This window comes from Jaculus jaculus, chromosome 13 (assembly GCF_020740685.1).
Source record: "Jaculus jaculus isolate mJacJac1 chromosome 13, mJacJac1.mat.Y.cur, whole genome shotgun sequence".
Taxonomy (NCBI): Eukaryota; Metazoa; Chordata; class Mammalia; order Rodentia; family Dipodidae; genus Jaculus; species Jaculus jaculus.
Genome location: NC_059114.1, coordinates 13,924,226 through 13,945,646, shown reverse-complemented (window position 1 = coordinate 13,945,646; position 21,421 = coordinate 13,924,226). Strand labels below are relative to the sequence as shown.

The window sequence follows — 21,421 nt, the reverse complement described above, 5'->3', positions numbered from 1 at the left end:
GGACGGCAGCGCGGGCGCTCGGGCGGGACACTTGTCCCCAACGGCTCCGCAGAGCCCCGGCCCCGGCCGGCGCACTACCCCGGAGCGCTGCAGGCTGCACGGCCGCGGGACACACACAGTCGGTCACCAAGCCCGTCGGCGGCCGCCGAGCCCCGCCGCGCTCGGGGATAGCTCGGGGACGTCCCGCCCCCCATCTGGTCCCTGGCGCAGGGAGCTACTGGCCACTTTCAGTGCCCACCCACCCCCAGCATCCCTACGACTTAATCTTGCTGATCATCCGCAACGCGTGTTGCAAAGTTGGAAGAGGGGGATGTCCCTGTAACCACATCCCCCCCCCCGGCCCCGCACCCACCCCGATCCCCTGAGGGACGTGCCAGGCTCGCTGCTGCTGGAAACGCCCGCTGCAATCCCCTTGACCCTGCCCTGCAGCTGACCCTTGGGGAAAGGGAGAGAGAGAGAGAGGGAGGGAGAGAGAGAGAGAGCGCGCGAGAGAGCGCTAGCCCCCAGCACGGCTTACTGCGCATGCTCCGAGCTGGACAGCTCCAGAGAGGGAAATTTAAAAACGGTTCGTGCTGCCCCAGCGGCCAAATTGCGGATCGCGAGGGGCGAGCGCGAGGGAGCCCCCCCTCCGGAGCCCCGGCGCCGCCCGCCAGCCCGCCGCCCTCCGCAGCCGCCCCGCCAGGACCCCCGCTGCAGGTACCGCAGGCTGAGCAGGGCCGGCTCCGCGCGCCCCCCGCAGCGCCCCGCACTGCGCAGCCCACCCCCACCCCCCTGCACCCCCTGGGCACCCCGGTCTCCCGTTCCACCTCCGAATCCCTCCATCATTTTGGAGGACGAGCTGACCAGTGTCTGGTGGGTCTCTAGGTTCGGTTCAGGGGCGCTCTCCACACGTTTATTTCAAGGGGCGCTGGGGGGGGGGGCGAGATGGCGGTAGTGGGGTGGACTGGATTCCAACCCAGGCTTGGGGTACTTCCGAAGGTGTTTCTGTGGGATTGATCGTTGTTTACTCTCTGGAGGTGAGAATCGGGCTCCCCAGAGAAACACACAGGTCACATCAAGCTGTCTGTTTTTCCTGTTGATTCCCAAAGCCATCACAGTTGAAAATACAACTTATTTTTTTTTTAAGGGAATAAAATCCTACTATATGTTTTGCAAGGGGCAGGTTTTCCAAAGCTTGACATTTCCTTTCTAGAGCCTGCCCCTCCCCCTGCCCTTCCCTCATGAATTGGAAGGAATCCGGAATTTCATTCCCTTTCCTTCCATCGCTTCTGAAACCCTGTAGAATTGTTAGGGGGTGGGGTGGGGGCGGGAGGGGTGTGACCGGGGGAGCCCAGAATGATGGGGGAGCCCAGAATGATGCTCAGCGAGTTGGGAGCTGTCCTCCTAGATTGTGGGAAACTTGGTCCCTGCCCTGCCCTGCTGTGGCTGACACTAGCTTGTTTTCTCCTTGTCTCCCCCCACCCACCAAGGAAATGATAGAAGCTGGCCTCGAATCCATAATGTCAGGAATTATTCAAAGCTCAGGGCGGAGTCACCACCCCTCTGCACAGGACTACAGGTGAGGGTTTCCATGACTACAGACTGAAGGTTGCAGTAACTTCCAGGGTTTCTGTGCTGTGTTTGTGGTTTCTGAAACTGTCACTTCAGTTCTGTGATTTTTATAATGCTTTTTTTTAAAAAAATATTTATTTATTTAAGAGAGAATGGGTGTGCCAGGGCCTCCAGCCAGTGCAACTAAACTCCAGATGCATGTGCCACCTTATGCATCTGGCTCACGTGAGTCCTAGGGAATTGAACCTGGGACCTTAGGCTTTGCAGGCAAACGCCTTAACCACTAAGCCATCTCCCCAGCCCCCATGCAGGAGAGTTACAAGGTCAGAGAGGCTCTCTCTGAGAGGGGTACCTGGTGTTTGGCCTGGCACAGTGGGGACCACTAAATGACTGCAGTTTCATATCCCCTCCCAGAGAAGTCCCTTCCCCCTTGGTTAGAGGCATGCTGGTGATGGCAGCAGCTACTGCTTTACCTTAATGACCCTAGCAGGGGTTCCAGGACATGTCCCCTAAAGCTTCCTGGGGGGAAAACTGACTTCTATCCTCCCTTGATATGGGGGAATTTTGAACCTGAGTCAGAATTTGTGGCTTCTTAGCCTGACTATGTGATGGGGTTGAGTTAGATCATCTTAGGGTCTCTTTTAGGTCTCATGGGTCCCAAGAGACAGTCAGGCCAAAGGAAATTACTCCTTGAAGCAAGATAAAGCAAAGTCTCAGTGAGGGGGGGGCGGGTTCATAGCCTGTCTCTGCCTGTCTTCAAACCACAAAGATGGAAGAATCACTTCTTTTTACATTTGGGAGAACTGGAGGTCCAGAGAGAAAGGCCTTCGTGGCTGTCACACAGCCACTGGGAGGGGGGAGGGAGGGAGGAGGGAAAGGATGGCCTGGGGTCTCCTCCTAGTCCCTCTTCCTGGAGACCAGGACACCGTGACCTGATTCCCAGAGGCCCCCCTCCCCAAAGCAGGCACCATGTCTGGGTTTGAGGAAGGACCAGGGTTGCCCTGGGAGGAGCAGGCTGTCACCTCTGATCAACCCTGTTTACCGAGGCGCTGCCTGTCCCCCCACCCTCATGGGGCCCCTGCAGCATGAGCAATGCCTGCTGGGCAGGGAGCAGCCCCCAATTAGAGGGAGGCTGCCTTCTCGATCCAAACGAGGCCACAGATTCAAACAGATGTTTGCAGGAAGCCTGCAGCGTGCAGTGGGGTGGTACATACAATTCACCCTCCCCCACCCCCCAAACGTCTCTCAGTCCAGGAGACTGTTCCATTGAGCCCTGCCATGAGGCAGGAAAACCCTGGCCCAGAGAAACGGAAGAGCTTTTCCCAGCATCACACAATCCCGGACTTCTGGCCTTCCTCCACAATAATAATATGGGAGGGGTTGTGTCTTGTGACCGTGATCAGCTTGGGTCCAGGGTCTGTTCCAAACCCAGCTTCTCTGGCTATGTGGAGTTCTCTGACAGACCGACCTCCATTTTCTCCTCTGTACAATGGGGACACAAGAGTACCCATGCCAAGCCAGTTATGACAACTAAATCATGTCTGCCCTGCCACTTGCCAGTTCTCCGATCCTGAGCAATGTCACCTCTGAGCCCTAGTGTGTGCAAGGGGGATACCAGAAGCTGCCCCCAGAGCCAGGAGAGGTGACACACACCTTTAATCCCAGCCCTCGGGAGGCAGAGGTAGGAGGATCACCATGAGTTCGAGGCCAGCCTGAGGCTACATAGTGAATTCCAGGTCAGCCTGGGTCAGAGTGAGACCCTACCTCAAAAAACAAAAACAAAAAAACAAAGAAAGCTGCCTCTCAGGAGTTGGAGAACAGCAGGCGGTGAGTGTGGATTCAGCACAGCCCTCCCAGCAGGAAGCCTATTGGAGAGCTGGCCATTAGAGCTCAAAGGACTTGGATTCTGAATTCTCATCACCAGGAGTCCCACAAAACCTGGGATGTTGGGTACTCAGAGGCTAGAGCCATTGCCAGGGGCCAGACATGGGCCAATTCCCAGCCCAGCTAGCCTGGTGCAAACTTCTCATGTTAAAAATGGGAATGGCTGGGCGTGGTGGCGCACACCTTTAATCCCAGCACTCGGAGGCAGAGGTAGGAGGATCGCCGTGAGTTCAAGGCCACCCTGAGACTACAGAGTTTATTCCAGGTCAGCCTGGACCACAATGAGACCCTACCTCAAAAAACCAAAAAAAAAAAAAAAAAAAAAAAGGGAATGATTAGCGTGTGTCCCTTAAGGGAATACAGGGAGGATTGAGTGAAGGAAGCTGACAGAGCAGGAGCTCTGTACCTAGTCGTGGGCGTCATTGTGGTCACTTAGGCCTGCTGAAATTTGTGGAGCTGAAGCCAGGGTGGACCTCTGGTGGGGTGGGGAGTTGGGTGAAATCTCTGAACCCGAGGACCCACATGCTGGCCACTGAGGATGCCCACCAGGCTCAGGACCAATAGGCGCGTCCGGGCCACTCAGCCCACAAACCATCTGTGGCAGTGGGTGCTGCTTCTCTCAAACACCAGGGCAGGGCAGACACTTCAATCCCTTGGGGGCTTGGCAGGGCACAGTCCACTACTGACCAGCTGGAAGGTGTAGGGTTGGACAAGCCAGGAGGACAGGCGGCAGGTCTGTCCCCAGTAGTGTTGAGCCTACAGGTGCCCAGCCTGGCACACCGTTTCTATCTGCGCCCCCTCATATTCTTTTTTTTTTTTTATTATTGCTGTTTATTTTTTACTTATTTGAGAGCGACAGAGAGAGAGTGAAAGAGGCAGATAGAGAGAGAATGGACGCACCAGGGCCTTCAGCCCCTGGAAATGAACTCCAGACGCGCGCGCCCCCTTGTGCATCTGGCTAACGTGGGACCTGGGGAACTGAGCCTCGAACCGGGGTCCTTAGGCTTCACAGGCAAGCGCTTAACCTCTAAGCCATCTCGCCATCTGCCCTCACGTTCTTCCCAGGGAATTCAAAGGCAGTCAAACAGTGATACTCGCTGTGGCAGGTGAGGGCCCTTTGCTCTGTACCTCCCACCATTCCTGAACCCCACTGTCAGCATAGAGCCCCAAACATCACATGAGGACAGTACTTTGTGTCAGTCTGAAGGCTCAGCCAGGTTAACTGCTTTAATAAGATGATGCCATTGGACTGGAGAGATGGCTTAGCAGTTAAGGAGCTTGCCTGCAAAGCCTGAGGACTCATATTCGACTCTGCAGATCCTACGTAAGCCAGACGCACAAGGTGATGCAAGTGTGCAAGGTCGCACACGTGCACAAAGGGGCACACGCATCTGGAGTTCCATTGCAGTGGCTGGAGGCCCTGGCATGCCTCCCCTCCCCCCTTTCACATAAAAAAGGCCAATCTGTTTGTTGGGCTTACCTCAGGGAAAAAAAAAAAAGAAAGAAAGAAAAAAGAAACAAAAAGATGATGCAGTAGTGCCAGGCCAAGTGCGGACTGGCTCCTGAGGGCACCACACCCTGACAGTATTGTGACCCCAGCTCTGCAGCTCATGTGTGAGGAACATAAGGGCTGGAACAGAATGCATGGTCCATAGATGCATGCACTGCTGTGTGATCCTGGAGAAGTCACTGCCCTCTGCGAGCCGAAGTTTCTTTGTAAAATGGAACTGTCCGTGGGAGTTTGCTGCTGGGAGGCCTCTATGCCCGGGATGGAACAGAGCTCTTGCTAGGGTGGGGAGGGGAAGAAGGTGTTATGAGCATGCAGTGAGCCCCTATTGTTTTCTCCCCCCTGAATAGTAGCCCAGGAGATTGTTTCTGGGCTTCTCATTTGCCCTCCTAAATCTCTAGAGACCGCTCGGGGGACCACTCAGCCCGGCAGTCTGGCCATGGTGGGGCCCCCGGAGCCGACCGTCCGCAGCTGCCTGGTGCTCCCTCCCCTGGGACCAGCTTGGCCGTTAACTTTCAATACCTATGTGCGGGGAAGGCGGGGCCGCAGGCAGGCGCAGCCCAGTCCTGGGGCGATCTCCGGGGAGTCTCTCTGCCGAGTGGAGGACAGCAAAGCAAGAGACCCGTGGCAGTTCTGACCTGGCGGGGCACTGCGGGAACAGGCAGCGTTCTGCATCACGAGGCTTAGCTGGCTTTCTCCTTAGCTCCGAGGGTGGGAGGAAACGCCCCTCAGAAATGCTGAGAAAATAGGGTTCTTAAGCATCGCCTGGGTGGCCAGCACCTGCTGAGCCCAAGCAAGTGCGATACGCCATGTCACGTCACGGGGACAATCCTGAGCCCAGCGCTGGCATTGTCTCCATCTACAGACAAGCGGGCAGTGAGGCCAGGCCCGGCTCCGTCCTGCTGCCGCGTGGGAAATGGAAGCCTTGGGTGAGAGAGGGGAGGCAGCCAGTGGGGCCCTTGGATCCGTGCCTGCTTTAAGGGTGCCCCCGATGTATGCTTCCCCCAAATCCCAGGGTCTGCCCTAGAAAAGTGAGATGACCTTGGAGAAGTGCCTCCTCCTCTCTGGATGGCGGTTTTTCTCATCTGTAAATTGCAGTGCTGGGCACACGGTAAATACTTAATATTGTTTGGATGGATGGATGGAATGATGGACGGACAGACAAATACCACATGCCCAATTGTGTGCCCATGGAAAGGCAGCAGTGACGGGGAACTTCCTGAACTTTGTGCTGTGTGGGGTTGGGGACAGTGAGCCCCACATCCGGAGGTGCCACCCATCGGCTATAACTTCCTAAGGGGACACCTGCGGAGGCAGTAACCATCACAACGTCTTTATAGCTCCCCAACTCAAGATGGGTAGGGCAGCCTCCCCAGTACCTTATGAGAAAGGAAGGGAGGTAGCCTTCTGAGGTTCAGTCACACGATGTTACGCCTCAGAAACACATGCACACCCTCGCCCACCCACCCCTCAAGCCAGCCATTGTTCTAGAAAAGATTTTCCCTCAAAGCTCCTAATCAAATCATTTCACAGTGCGCTCACTCCTGCCCCGCCCTTCCCCGCTCCCCATAAGAATGTCTGAGCTTGCTAAGTAGCATTTAATTTTCTTCTTCCTGTAAATGGTTACAAAAGATATGATGAAGGGTATGTTAGCTAGGGCAACACCGCCCTGCTTCACTTAAGCCTTTTTTATATAATGGATTGGAAACAAGATCGGTTTGTAACAATGTAATACTTTCTTACCAACCACGTCTCAGGAAGGCAGTAGCCCATCCTTGTAGGCGAGGGAGGAGAGCTGGGAACAAGCCCCTGCTGGTGGTCACCCAAGGCAGGAGCAGTGGAGGCAGCGGGGCATGAGGAAGTCATGCATTCTGAGAACCCACCCTGCAAGGCCCTGATCCCCCCTTCACATCTGCCTGGTCCCGAGAAGCAGGATTCCATTTTATGGATGGGAAAACGGAGGCAGGGAGAGATGGCGCCACTTACCCCAAGTCCCATAGCCACAACGGGGTTGAGATGGGATTTGTACCCGGGCGGGATGTTTCTTCCTCCACGTAATTGTAATGCTAACTTGAAAGTGACCCAAGATAGATGCGCCAGCGTGGGCTCTGGACTCAGCCACGTAGGCAAAGATCCCTGCAGAAACTATGTGTTCCGTGGACAGACACCTCTGGAGGTCCTCAAGTGACTGTGTTCATTTTTACAGCCGCTACGTGGGATGATGCGGCGGGGATGGGCAGGGAGATAAATATTTATTATGTAAAAGAATGAAAGGCTGGCAGGTCGCTCTGGTCCTGTCTTTGCCCCACAGGTATTCAGCAGCTAACAGGGAGGCACAGAGAAGAACAGAGAGAGAACCTCAACTGCTTCAAGCCTGGGAGAGAGGGTGGAGGGATACGGGACCCATCTGAGAAGGCTTTCTGGGGGAGGCCGTGTGGAAACTGGGCAGGTTGGGGCTGGTCAGTTCTTCCTCCATTTCTAATACTGACAGGTGTGTAAGAGATGCCCATGGGATGTTGAACGACAGGGTTTCCTAGACCTTTTGGGCTAGACCAGGAAGGTCTAGAAACGTGTATACACAAATACCTCATTGTAAAATGTTTCATGTTCTGCTGGGCTCTCACAGGAAGGACCCACAGTGGGGTGGGGGGTGGGGGGAGGGTGCTGGCAAACCCCTATTGCTTATAGGACATCCCAGTCCTGTAAACCACTGCCACCTGCAGGGAGGGCCCTGTATTATTTCTTGAACATTTAAAAAAATTATTTTATTTATTTATTTGAGAGAGAGGGAGAGAAATAGGCAGGAAGAGAATGAGAGAGGGATGGGCGCGCCAGGGCCTCCAGCCACTGCAAACGAACTCCAAATGTGTACAGCCCCTCCCCCTTGTGCATTTGGCTTACATGGGGCCTGGGGAATTGAACCTGGGTCCTTTGGACTTGCAGGCAAGCACCTTAACCGCTAAGCCATCCCTCCAACCCCCTATCCCACCCCGGGAATTATTTCTAAGTCTGGTCGTCACCATGCCTGGGAGACAGGATAGAAGGCCCACAGACAAGTCTCATGGACAGGATGGGAAGCACCTTGCTTGGATTTGAGCCAAGCTTGACCCACGCCAAAGGCTGCGCTGGTAACAACTCAAGGCCATGTCCCAGAGAGGGCGATGTAGGCCCTGTAGTGAGCTCCCTGGCCGGGGGCTGTGGCAGAGGGTAGGATCTGGTGTGCTCAGGACCTCTGAACACAACTTAGAATGGGCCAGAAGTAACATGGGCAAGGATAGCGCTTACGTTAGCACTCGAGATCGCGACTCACGGAGGGCAGAGGGCGATTCTGATGTTGATTTTCCCGGTTCCGGTTCTGGCCCTGTTTACTTGTTGTGATCAAATACATGACAAGAGGCATTATTTTTCTTTTAAACATAGTTTTTTTTTCTTTTTTTTTTAAAGGCGTGCATCACCACTTTATTTTTTTATTTATTTATTTATTTGAGAGTGACAGACACAGAGAGAAGGACAGATAGAGGGAGAGAGAGAGAATGGGCGCGCCAGGGCTTCCAGCCTCTGCAAACGAACTCCAGACGCGTGCGCCCCCTTGTGCATCTGGCTAACGTGGGACCTGGAGAACCGAGCCTCGAACCGGGGTCCTTAGGCTTCACAGGCAATCGTTCAACCGCTAAGCCATCTCTCCAGCCCTAAACATAGTTTTATTTACTTATTTGCAAGCAGAGAGAGGTAGAGAGAAGAAAGACAGAATAGGAGCGCCAGGGCCTCCAGCCACCGCAAATGATCTCCAGACACAGGCGCCATTTGATGCATGCAGCTTTACATGGGTTCTGGGGAATCAAACCCAGGCCGTTAGGCTTTGCAGGCAAGTGCCTTAACCGCTGAGCCGCGTCTCCAGCTCCACAAGCAGCAGCTTAAGGAAGGGCTTACTTTGTTTGACAGTGCAAGGGTGCGGGCGGGGTAGTGTGGTGGGAAAGGCATGGCGGCAGGAGCTCAAGACAACGGCTCACACTGTGCTTGCAGCCAGGAAGCCGAGAACTGAGTCTGAATGCGCTCAACTCTTTCCTCAGTCCGGGACCCCAGCCCTCCGTGTGATGCTACCCACAGCCAGTGCGGGTCCTCCATGAACCCAATGTTGACTTGTTTCCAGCCCTGTCAAGGTGCCCCTACCGCAGGCATGTCTTGCAGTGACACCTTCAGAATGTGACCACAGTCTTCAGCACCCAGCACAAGATGGTTCTCCCCCACCCCCGTCTCAGTCCCCAAAGGCCATGGGTCACAGCGCTAGGCTCACAGAGATAGAAGGGGCTCATGCCCTTGTGGCATTTAAGACGGGGAAACTGTGGCCCCCCGAGGGCCAGGTGGGACCTGCTGGGGTTGCCGCTGCTCTGGCAAGCTCGCCTGGCTTGACCTCACCCTTCCCGTGACAGAGGCAACCATTTGTCTCTGAATGTGTGTGCACTAATTAGTAAGGGACAGTATGTGTGGCAAGACGTGACAAGGTGTGCTCCGGGGGAGAAGGGGTAGCCGTGAAGCCACTAAATTCAAAATAGGACTCTGGGGCGCCAGGCGTGTCTTTAAAATCTTTTCCCTCTATTTATTTGCAAGCAAGGAAAGATAGAAGAGAGACACAGAGAGAAAATAGATGCACCAGGGCCTGCAGCTGCCAAAAACTCCAGGTGCATTAGCCACTTTGTGCATCTGGCTTCTCGTGGGTACTAGGGAGTTAAACCCTGGTCCTTAGGCTATGCAGGCAAGAGCCTTAACTGCTGAGCCATCTCTCCAGCCTCCAGGCATTTCTTTTGATCGTCTTTTTATCCAAAATGTTCTTTAGTCATGAATGGGGACTCCCTACAAGTGACAGATCTCCCTCAGAGTTTGACAAAAGGTTACCCCACAGACTCCTGATCCAATACACCTGCTTTTCAGCAGAAAACGGGGTGCTTCCTCCTGATCTGAGGCCCAGCGAGCCATTACCATCTTCTCAGAAGACACTTCAGGGCATCTATTATTATTATTTCCATTGTACGCATGGGGAAACTGAGGCCCAGGGCAGGAAGAATGACCCATGGTGATGGGATGTTAGAGTTGTAGCCAGGATTTCCAGGAGACAGATCCCACAGTCCCAAGGTCTTTGCATGGGAAGGGCTCTGTAGGACTCTTGGCTTGTTCGTCCCGCAGGGGCCTGACAGCTGGCCCCTGGTCTCTGGCTTGAGCTGTAGATGCTGAGCCCCCAGCTCTGCATTGCCCTGTGCCCAGCTCCCGTTTTCACAGAGCTCTGCCAGTACATATGCTGTTTGCTGGAGGTGGAGTGGGTGACGGTGGATAAGGGGGGCCTCTTTATTTACTTATTTATTTATTTTCAAGTAGAAAGAGATAGAAAAGAGACAGAGAGCGAGAGAATGGGGGCACCAAGGTCTCCAGTCATTGCAAATGAACTCCAGGGGCATGTGCCACTCTGCGTATCTGGCTTTATGTGGGTACCGGGGAATGGAATCTGGGTGGTTGGGCTTTGTGGGCAGGAGCCTTAACCACTGAGCCATTTCTCTAGCCCCAAGGGGATGTTTTATAATGAAACAAATTAAAGCTCAAAATCCCATGAGCCTAGCCCCTTAAAGCTCCAAACCTAAACCAGATTTTCTCCTTCTTTAAAGGCAATATAAAAGTGTCACCAGAGACTGGGGAGATGGTTTAGTGAGCAAAGTGCTTGCTGTGCTTGAAGACCTGAGTTCAGATCTCCAGTACCCATGTAAAATGCCGGGTGGAGCAGCACATACCTGTAATCCCAGTGTGGGGTAGGTGAACATAGGAGAATCCCTGTGGTTCATTGGCTAGCTAGGTTAGCCAAATGGGTGAGCTTTGGGTTCAGTGAGAGACCCTATCTCAAAGAACAAGGTAGAGAGGGATTGAAGAAGACACTCATTGTTGAACCCTGGCCTCCATGTGCACACTTGCTCATATGTGCACCCAGATATACATAAACATGCCTATTACACACATGAGCACATATAAACATGCCAAACAATATAGAGTACCACCAATTTTTCTATGGGGGTTGAAAAGAATGTTCTAGATTATTGCCACTTGGTGATGGTGGAGACATTGTATCCATGCTACCAAGTATTGAGAGCTGTAAACGTGGCTGGGAGGGGGTTTGTGTCAAGGAATGGAATCTCCCAATTTCATGTCATTTTAATGAATTTAAGTTGAAATGGCTGCATTTGGGACTAGCCCTTTGCAAGCTAACTAGGACCTTGGGAACTAAAGACACTTCCTTTTTTGATGCAGTTAAAGGAGTAACATAACTTCATGGGGAACTGGGCCCAGGTAGGCAGGCCAGCATCAGTGGCACGGGGGAACCCCAGCCAACAGGGCCTGGCTTTTCTCTTCTCCCAGAAACAGAGGAGCCAGAGCCAGATAGAGTGAGCGGATAAAGTCTGGGAAACCCCAGGGTCCAGCTGGTTTCCACGCCTTTGCCTTCAAGTTGCAAGTATCCTTTGTCTAGCAGCAGCAAAGGCCAGTCTGGACCCTGGCATAGGGTCTTTGCCTCTCTCTCTCTCCTTTTCTGTCTGCCTCTCTGCCTGCCTCTCTCCTTCTCCCCTGCCCCTCTCTATCTTGAGCACCCTCTTCTAGAATATTCCCAAACCTCTCATGATGGCAGGGTAGATTACAAAGCCACTTCATTGCCACATCTGCAATGCCAGGCCTGTGGGTTTCAGATGACATTGCTGTTATCACTCTTGCCCATTTTACAGGTGGGAAGTCCAAGGCCAAGGGATTAAGTGTTCTTCCAAGAGCTGATGGCTGAAGCCACGGTTGCTCCTGAACAAAGGAATCTTTCCCTGTAACAATGCCCTGGGCCTGTAGGTTATAGTCTGAAATGAAGCGCCAGCAGAGAGCGAGGCTGGGCATGAGGCACCATCCTGAATGGGAGAGCTTCAGGCGGAGCCTCTGCGCTAGGCCATGAGGGCTACACAGTGCGAATGAGATCCTCCCATTGAGATCCCGGTGTGTCACGCCCGGGTCCTGGGTCCCTGTGATGCATGGGGATGAGAAACCTGAAGGCAGGGAGTCCAGAGGCAGGGACGTGAGCCAGTGGACTCCCCTTACAGTGATCTGCCCCAGGGACAAGGCAGACATTTCTAGCTTGAGGCGTGGCAGAAGGAGGAGCAGATCTTCAGGGATGTCTAAGGCAGCGGGGGGTGGGGGGAGGTGGTGCTGCCAACTCCCAACACGAGTGGCAAACCCACTTGAGAAGACACAACGGGACAGACCCATGCCCAAAGATGACTGCCCACAACAGCCCAGGGGATAGAGATTCAGCGACCTGGCCCAAGGTCATGCTTCCAGGGTCATAACAAGGACTTGAGCCCAGGTCTGTCCCATTAAAGCCTACGCTTAGCTTGAGTCCTGGCCAATGGGCCCTAAGTTGTCTTGTCCCCCACCCTGCTCCCACGGGCGCACGCACACGCTCCCCTCTCCCAGAGTAAAGTTGAAGGTCCCAGGGATGAAACTTCAGCATCCAAGCAGGGCACCATCTGTATTTTCACCAGCTCCCCTGGGACTTGTTGGTTGGCATGGCCCCGGCTAAGAAACCCAGGCTCAAGTAGAGACGTCTCCTCCAGAGAACACCTGGCTGTCTGCCAAGAGCGCTACAGGAATGATGGGGTCAGAAAGACCCGGATTTCACCCCTGATCACCTCAGTTACATACAAAGGGACTTTTTGTTTTCCTTTTACTGATCCAGTGTCAATTTCCCCTTCTGCTCTCTGAACCCTTTCTGGGGCTTTGACAAGGAAGGACTCCAGGGGACAGAAGATAGCTCCAAACCTGTTGGACCTGATAGACACATCCTCTCTTGGGGAGGGTGATACGGGTTCAGGTAGACTGCACACAAGGCCACGAATCCTCCATATGTCCCTGGGAGGGTAAGGGCTCCAGGAGAGGAGTGGAGGGCACTCTGGACAGAGAGTCCCTGAGTGTGGGTTGTGGGCAAGTAGACTCAGGAGTCCACAGGGAAACCAGAAGCCTGGTGATCCTGTCCTAGACGTGACTGGGAAACCAGTGACACCTTCTCCAGCTGGGATCCCGAGGCCATTTGACGGTTCAGTCAGTTGAACCCTGAGGGGACATTTTAAGGTAAAGGGGTCCGAAGATGGCTGTGATCATGTAGGGGGAGACAGGGCCAGGAAGGTCAAGCCTGGCCGGGAGGAACAGCGACCCCAAAGACACAGGGATGAGGCTATGCTGGTGTGCCAGTCTGCTGGTAGGGGCATAGCGGGAGACTGTGCACCTCTCAGTGCAAGGGGCACAGGAAAGCAATGCTAGTCACAGAGATGGGGGCACAGGGTTGGAGAGATGGCTTAGTGGTTTGGGCACTTGCCTGCAAAGCCTAACAGCCCTGGTTCGATTCCCCAGCGCCCATGTAAAGCCAGATGCGCAAAGTGGCACGTGCATCCTGGAATCTGTTCGCAGTGGCTGGAGGCCCTGGCGTGACCATTCTCTCTATACTCTCTCTGTCTGTGGATCTCCCCCTCTGCTTGTAAATGAATAATAAATACTTTTTAAAAAGTGAGATGGAAGCTGGTCGTGGTGGCGCACGCCTTTAATCCTAGCACTCGGGAGGCAGAGGTAAGAGGATCGCCTTGAGTTTGAGGCTACACTGAGACTACATAGTGATTTCCAGGTCAGCCTGGGCCAAAGTGAGACCCTACCTCAAAAAAAAAAAAGTGACGAGGGGGTACTGGAGGGATGGCTTAGCAGTTAAGGTGTTTGCCTGCAAAGCCAAAGAACCCAGTTTCAATTCCCCAGGACCCACATAAGCCAGATGCACAATGGGGGCGCACATATCTGGAGTTCGTTTGGATTGGCTGGAGGGCCCTGTTGTGCTCATTCTCTCTCTCTCTCTCTCTCTCTCTCTCTCTCTCTGTCTCTCTCTCTCTCTCCCTCTTTCTCTGACAAATAAATAAATAAAAATTAAGATTTTTTTTTAAATGTAAGATGGGGATGCAGATTCCACCATGCCACCTGCCCAGCTCTTATATATAATCTCTGTGTGTCCTCTCTCTCTCTCTCTCTCTCTCTCTCTCTCTCTCTCTCTCACTTTCTCTCTCTCTCTCTTTCGAGGTAGGATGTCACTCTAGCCCAAGCTGACCTAGAACTCACTCTGCAGTCTCAGGCTGGCCTGGAACTCACAACGATCCTCCTACCTCTGCCTCCCAGTGATGGGACCGAAGGTATATGCCACTGCTCTCTGTGTGGCTCTCTGTGTTCGCTTGAGCAGTCCCCCGTGGGAAGTTAGCTCAGCCTGGAGGAGGCAGCTCAGGACTCAGTTGCTCCATGTGTAGAATGGGGATGCCACATAACCCAGGACCCGACACCCAGGGAATGCTCAGTCACTGGAAGTGGACAGTGGCAGGTCTGTGTGACCGCCCCCCTCCAAACGCCAAAACTTTCCTGTGTTTGCAGAGCCCTGGGGACCCAGCGACCCTTCATGGTGTCGTTAACGTGAGCATCCGCATTAATGGCAGCTATAGAAATGCACACATGGCCTTCGATGGGAACCAGACACGGTCCAGAGGGCTCATACGCAATCCTCCAGTGCTCGTAACATCCAGGGACATAGGAGCAGAGACCCGTATTATGAGAATGAAAAAGCCGAGGCTCGGGGAGGTCAAGTCAGGGCCTTAAGGGAAAACCAGGATTAGATTCCTGAGCCCAAGCTCCCGCCAGGACACATACTGCCGACTACATTCATTATTGCCAGAGATTTGGCTCCCTGTTGGTGACCAGGGGTTTTGTGGTATCCCTGTCTTGTGAAACCTGCCAGCCGAGGCCCCCCCTCTGTGCCTCCCTAGTACCAATTAGAACAACGCGATGGGGTGCCGTGGCAGGTTCCTAAGCAGGGCTCACCCCAGCAGCCCATGGGAGGTGGGCTGCCTGTGGGAGGAAGGTGGGCTCAGCCAGGCACCTTCCACAGCAGGTGGTACAATAGCTTCTGTCCCTCCCTCTCACCCCATAGTCTCTGAGGGCTTAGGGGACAGATGGCATGGCCCAGGCCTGCCACCACTCAGATAGATGAGTTATGAGCAGGCCAAAGGGGCGGCAGCCGGGCAGCCGCAGAAACAATAACAAGAAGGCTCCAGGACAATGGGGCCACGTGCCGCGGGGGCAACAGTCGTTTGTGGTACAATGGAGCCACCGGCCGGACAGCAGCCGGGCCAACTGTTGACACTGACACGGGCCAGCCAGTTTTCAAACTGCTTGTAAGCCATGTTTTGTTTTTTTTTCTTCCTCCAAGGCAGCCAATGGTGGGGGCAGGCAGCAGTCATCTGATGCCAGCTTTGTGGGCTGAGACCAAAGGCCCAGGGCAACTAAGCAGAGGTGGCCACAGCAATGCTCACTGTGTCCCTACAAGACACGGAAGGGGAATAGAAGAGGAGGAATGTGAGCTTGAGGCCACCAAGCAGAGGGCGGGGACAGGCCTGCAGGCCCATGGGATCCACCGAAAGATAGATCATAAACCAGAGGCTGCAGTTCTGGGCTGGAGTCCCCTCACTTCTCTCTCTCTGTCTGTCCTGGGTTGGAAACTCAGAGTGTATAGTTAAAATTGTGGAACTCCCAGCAACATCACATAGACTGGTACTGGTGCTGGCTTCTGCCTTGTACCTGTCCCGGTTACCACACACACAAGATGCCATCACAAGGCTTGTAGTCACGTGACCCACAGGACTTCAGGGGTTGCCAAGCAGTCATCCCCAATCGGGGTGCCTCTCTGGAGTCCACAGCGCAATGTGACGGGTAGTCTTCCTCCTCCCGTGGAAAGCGATGAGTGGGGAGGACTGTTGAGGGCAGGTGTGTGGGGCTGGGGGAGGGGAAGGCTCCAGGGGCTGTCTGGGCCATGGGGAAGCGTTCTGGCTAGAGGCCTTGACCCCTGCTCCCATGGGACCTTGAGCTAGTGGCCCATGATGCACCGAGCCTCCGTTTTCCTTCTGCAAATGGGAATATAGGGTGCATCTCCTTTGTGTGAAATATGTGAGGCCACAAGCATTTCCAATTCCAAGTGTCTGGATTTTTTTTTTTTTTTTTTTTGAGGTAGGGTCTCGCTCTAGCCCAGGCTGACCTGGAATTCACTATGTAGTCTCAGGGTGGCCTCGAACTCACAGCAATCCTCCTACCTCTGCCTCCCGAGTGCTGGGGTAAGCGTCTGGATTTTAGACTGATTGCATATATAAAATGAGCTATCTTGGGGAGGAGGTCCAAGTCTAAAGATGGGGCTCACGTGTAACATCATTCGCTGTGCATATGCGCAACATTTTCAGCACATCTGCACATTTTGTTTAAGAATTTTATATATTTATTTGTAAGTAGAGAGACAAATAAAGACAGAGAGGAGGAGGATGGGCACGCCAGGGCCTGGTGCCACTGCCAATGAACTGCAGACACATGAACCACTTTGTGCATCTGCCTTTACGTAGGTGCCAGGGAACCGAACCCGGGCTGTCAGGATTTGCAAGCAAGCACCTTAGTTGCTTTCTGCTCTCCAGCCCACTTCTGCATGTTGACCACGCCCCCTACAATGACTCAAGCATAGACTCATCCATGTGCTGCATCATGCCAGCGTTAGAAATATTTTGGAGCATTTTGAACTTCAAATTTAAGAATATATATTTTTATTTCTTTATTAAAGTGAGGGAGAGAGGGCTGGAGAGATGGCTTAGCGGTTAAGCACTTGCCTGTGAAGCCTAAGGACCCCGGTTCGAGGCTCAGTTCCCCAGGTCCCACGTTAGCCAGATGCACAAGGGGGCGCACATGTCTGGAGTTCGTTTGCAGAGGCTGGAAGCCCTGGCGCGCCCATTCTCTCTCTCCCTCTATCTGTCTTTCTCTCTGTGTCTGTCGCTCTCAAATAAATAAATTAAAAAATTTAAAAAAAAAAGTTTAAAGTGAGGGAGAGAGTAAAAGGCAGAGAGAGGGAGAGAGAGAGAGAGAGAGAGAGAGAATGGGCGAACCAGACCTCCAGCCATTGAAACAAACTCCCAATACGTGCGCCACCTTGTGCAATCTGGCTTTACATGGGTCCTGAGGAATCGAACCTGGGTCCTTTGGTCTTGTAAGCAAGCACTTTAAATGCTAAGCCATCTCTCCAGCCCTCAAATTTCAATTTTTTGAGTTTTTGGATTTTGGAACAAGGTTTCACTGTATAGCCCAGATTAGCCCTGAACCCGAGAACATCCCGCTTCCCAACTGCTAGGATTCTAGGTACATACAACACACCTACCTAGAGGTCAGATTTTTGGATTGGGATGTTCAAATAAGAATACTAGCACCCCTGCCTGGTAGGGTGACTGGGACCTTAAATGGATTTACACCTAAAAGGACATGGCATGTCAAATAGTCAGTAATTGATATATGATAAAATAAGGCCCTAGCAGCAACTCGTAGGTCAATTTCATGTGATCACAGGCAGCTACTCCTGACAGTGAGAATCTGGGATGGATTAGTAATGTCTGTCACAGCAGAAGGCTGGCCTGTAAGTGCTCAAGGAACATGAGTGCTTATTTGGAGTAAATGTAGTGGGCTGGAGAGGATAGCTTAGCTATTAAGGCGCTTGCCTGCAAAACCTAAAGACCCAGGTTCGATTCCCTAGAACCCACATAAAGCCCAATGCACATGGTGGCCCATGCGTCTGGAATTCGTTTGCCATGGCTAGAGGCCCTGGTGTGCCCATTTTCTCTCTCTCTCTCTCTCTCTCTCTCTCTCTCTTTCATATAAATGAGAATAACATATATAGGAGTGGGGCTGGAGAGATGGCTTAGCAGCTAAGGCATTTGCCTGGAAAGCCAAAGGACCCAGGTTCGATTCCCCAGGACCCACATTAACCAGATGCACAAGGGGAACATGCGTCTGGAGTTTGTTTGCAGTGGCTGGAGGCCCTGGTGTACCCATTCTCATTTTTTTTCTCTCTCTCTCCCTGTTTCTCTCTGTCAAATAAATAAATAAAAATATTTTAAAACAAGGAGTAGGTGTGGAGTAAGATGTGCTCAGTGTGTAACGGAAGGAATGATTTGAGCAGGTGTCAAAGGGGGGGGGGATCCCATGCCCAGGCTGAGGAGGAGCAGGTTGAGGGGCCAAAGTAGCCTGGGGAGGTGAGGGAAGCCCCAGAGCTGGCCGCGTCTTCCTCCTCTCCTCAGGCTCCTACCTCCCACTGGTGATGACGACCTCCCCGGGGACCTGCAGTCGCTGTCATGGCTCACGGCTGTGGACGTGCCTCGGTTACAGCAGATGGCAAGTGGCCGCATGGACCTGGGCAGCCCCGGTGTGCCACATCCGCACCCTGGTAGGTTCAAGGTGGGGCAGGGTGTTGGGGAGAGGGGAGGAGGGTAACCCCCAACCCTGCCACCCGTGGACCTGGGCAGGTCTTTCTCTTTCCCTCCCTCCCTCCCTCTGTCCACATCTATAAAATGAAATGAATCCCCCATTTCTCAGATGATAGGGTTGTCTAGGTTTACTTAGCACCTGGCCAAGCCCCGAGTGAGCTAGGGCTCCGAGAAAAAAAAAAAAAAAAAAAGACACACTTTCTACTTCCCGGGACATCGTGAACATCAGTGCCATCAGCAAGCCCTAGTGACAGCCAAATGCCCGTGTTTGCAAGTGCTGAGGCTGAATTTTACGTTTTTCAAGGATGGTAAGAAAATGAGGAAGACAGAGTCCAGGTGGCTGCAAAGCCTAAAATATTTGCTACCTGGCCCTTTCCAAAAGAAGGGTTCTGCTCCCTGTTCTAGAGGATTCTAAGGGAATTCTGGCACCCGACAGGTACTCTGTAAATGGCAGGTAGCTGTAATTCCAGTAAGTGGATTAAATACTCAAAGATAAAATGCTTAGAACATGGCAGGAGCAGTAACACACGTAATTACCGCAGCGCATGAAAAGGACTGAGTTAAAGGTATCAGTGTCTGACAGCGTTTCTTTCTTTTGGCAAATTGTTCTTGAGCAAAACATGGATAGCAAGGGGCAGCAAACTTCTGTAAAGGACCAAGAGTGATTGATTGACTTTTTAAAAATTTGTTTTCTTGGTTTTTTTTGTTTGTTGGGTTTTTTAAAAATTATTTATTTATTTGAGAGCGACAGACACAGAGAGAAAGACAGATAGAGGGAGAGAGAGAGAATGTGTGCGCCAGGGCTTCCAGCCTCTGCAAACGAACTCCAGATGCGTGCGCCCCCTTGTGCATCTGGCTAACGTGGGACCTGGGGAACCGAGCCTCGAACTGGGGTCCTTAGGCTTTACAGGCGAGCGCTTAATCGCTAAGCCATCTCTCCAGCCCTGTTTTCTTGTTTTTTGAGATAGGGTCTCCCTCTAGCCCAGGCTGACCTAGAATTCACCGTATAGTCCCAGGGTGGCCTCGAACTCATAGTGATCCTCCTACCTCTGCCTCTCAAGTGCTGGGATTAAAGTCATGCGCCAGCACGCCCAGCTCTGATTGACTGAGTTTTTGAAACAGGGTCTCACTATGTAGCCCAGGCTAGCTTCAAACTCCAGATCCTCTTGAGTGCTGAGGTTACAGGCATGTACCACCACGCCTCCCAGGAAATAATGTATTTTGGACTCTTTGTAATTCATATTGTCTGAGCAGAACTTGCAACCCTGCTGTTACAGTGCAAAACCAGAGAGCATGTAAACTAGCAGACATGGTTGTGTGCCAATAAAGCTTTATTTACAAATCAAAACACAGGCCAGGTTTGGCCTCCTGGTCAATTTCCTAACTCTGGTCTAGATCCCCCAGGGATAGCAGTATGATCTTGGCCTAGGGTGAGAGGTCATTCTGCTTTCCTTTCTGATCAGTTTCCTCGTCTGCCATCAGAATGGGGAGTAATATAAGTACCTTGGAAGTACCTTGTTTGATACATGGTAAAATCTATGATTAGAGGTGACTGCCAAAGATCAGACTGATGCAGTGAGAATCTGGGATGGATTGGCAATGTCTGTCAGAGATCCAGCACAGGAAGCAGGAGTTCACCTTCTATTCCTGAGCTAATCCTTGGCAGAGGAGCAAGGCTTGGCAGAGAAAAGAGAAGAGGCACAAAGGCACTTGCACCTAAACCTAGTGGCCCTGAGACTCCCTGGCAGACTTAAAAATAAATTTTATTTGCCAGGCATGGTGGCGCACGCCTTTAATCCCAGCACTTGGGAGGCAGAGGTAGGAGGATCACCATGAGTTTGAGGCCACCCTGAGACTACAGAGTGAATTCCACATCATCCTGAGCTAGCGTGAGATCCTACCTCAAGAAAACAATACACACATACATATGCATACATATATATGGGGAGGGAGAGAATGGGTGCACCAGGGCCTCTAGCCACTGCACACGAATTCTAGACACTTGCACCGCCTTGTGCAGTTGGCTTACTTGGGTCCTGGGAAATCAAACCTGGGTCCCCTTAGACTTTACAGGCCTGGGTACAGGGGAATTGAACCTGGGTCCTTAGGCTGCGCAGGCAAGCACCTTAACCACTAAGCTATCTCTCCAGCCCCCTGGCAGACTTTTTCTTTTTTCTTTTTTTTTTTTTTTTTTGGTGTGTGCATGTGTTTATTTGTGTGTGTGGACATACAGAGGTCAGAGGTTGGTTCCAGGTGTCTTTCCTGACCGCTGTCCGCCTGATTCACTGAGGCAGCATCTCTCACTTGAGCCCAGAGCTTGACAATTTGCCTAATCTAGCTCGCCATCCTGCCCTGTGGGTTTCCGCCTGCTGGGATTCCAGGCAGCCACCACATCCACCCGGCATATGCCTGCATTCTAGGAATCTGATTCTGGTCTTCACACTTCACACTTCACACAGTACATTATCCGCTGAGCCAGCTCCTCAGACCCCCACTCCACAGCTGTTTGAGGAGAACAGATGCACAATGAATTGGTGTTTCAGCTCACAAAGAACAGGAGCCAAAGTAACCTACCGTCACCACCACCATCATTGACCCATATTTATTGGGATTTCTACCATATGCCTCCAAATGTGCTAAGCACGCAAGGGACAGTGTCCCATCTAGCCACCATGACATTATAAGTAGGTAATAGGTATCAAGAAATGGGGAGACTGAGGCTAACCCAAGTTACACAGCTGATAGGAACCCCACTGCTGACTACCATAGCCCAGGAAAGCGGTCTGCAAGCACCTACTATGTGCCTGGTTCTGAGAGTAAGGGATAAATCCACCCTTTGCAAATGTCCAGAGTCTGAGACGTCCTGTCCCCCCATGGGCTATGGGCACCACTCCCAGCTCAGCAGCTTCTCTATGCCTCCTTTGTACAGGTGCCCTGGCTGGGACAGCTGACCTGCACTTGGGCGCCACTTCCGGTCCCCTGCTCCGGGGCCCTACTGCCATGGCCCCCCGAGGCATGATGGGCCTGGGCCCCATAGGCAGCTGCAGAGCTAATGTAAGTGCCCCACCCTGGTTGGGAGGGAGGAAGGTGCCGCCTGCCCGTC

At 52.7% G+C, this 21,421-nt stretch overlaps 1 protein-coding gene across 2 annotated transcripts in view; it reads left to right on the top strand.

Moving 5' to 3' along the window:
* The first annotated feature begins 656 nt into the window (after nt 1-656).
* The window catches only part of Foxn4 (forkhead box N4), a 29,414-nt gene continuing 8,649 nt past the window's right edge, over nt 657-21,421 (top strand). Inside the window, exons 1-4 of one of the 2 annotated variants that reach the window (XM_004664105.2) lie at nt 657-696; nt 1,470-1,558; nt 18,133-18,278; nt 21,248-21,372. In XM_004664105.2, the coding sequence (XP_004664162.2) occupies nt 1,473-1,558; nt 18,133-18,278; nt 21,248-21,372 (357 nt within the window). In that variant the 5' untranslated portion in view covers nt 657-696; nt 1,470-1,472. Of the gene's footprint in view, nt 697-1,469; nt 1,559-18,132; nt 18,279-21,247; nt 21,379-21,421 lie in introns of those variants that run through there. The other variant, XM_045133092.1, reaches the window with a different exon arrangement.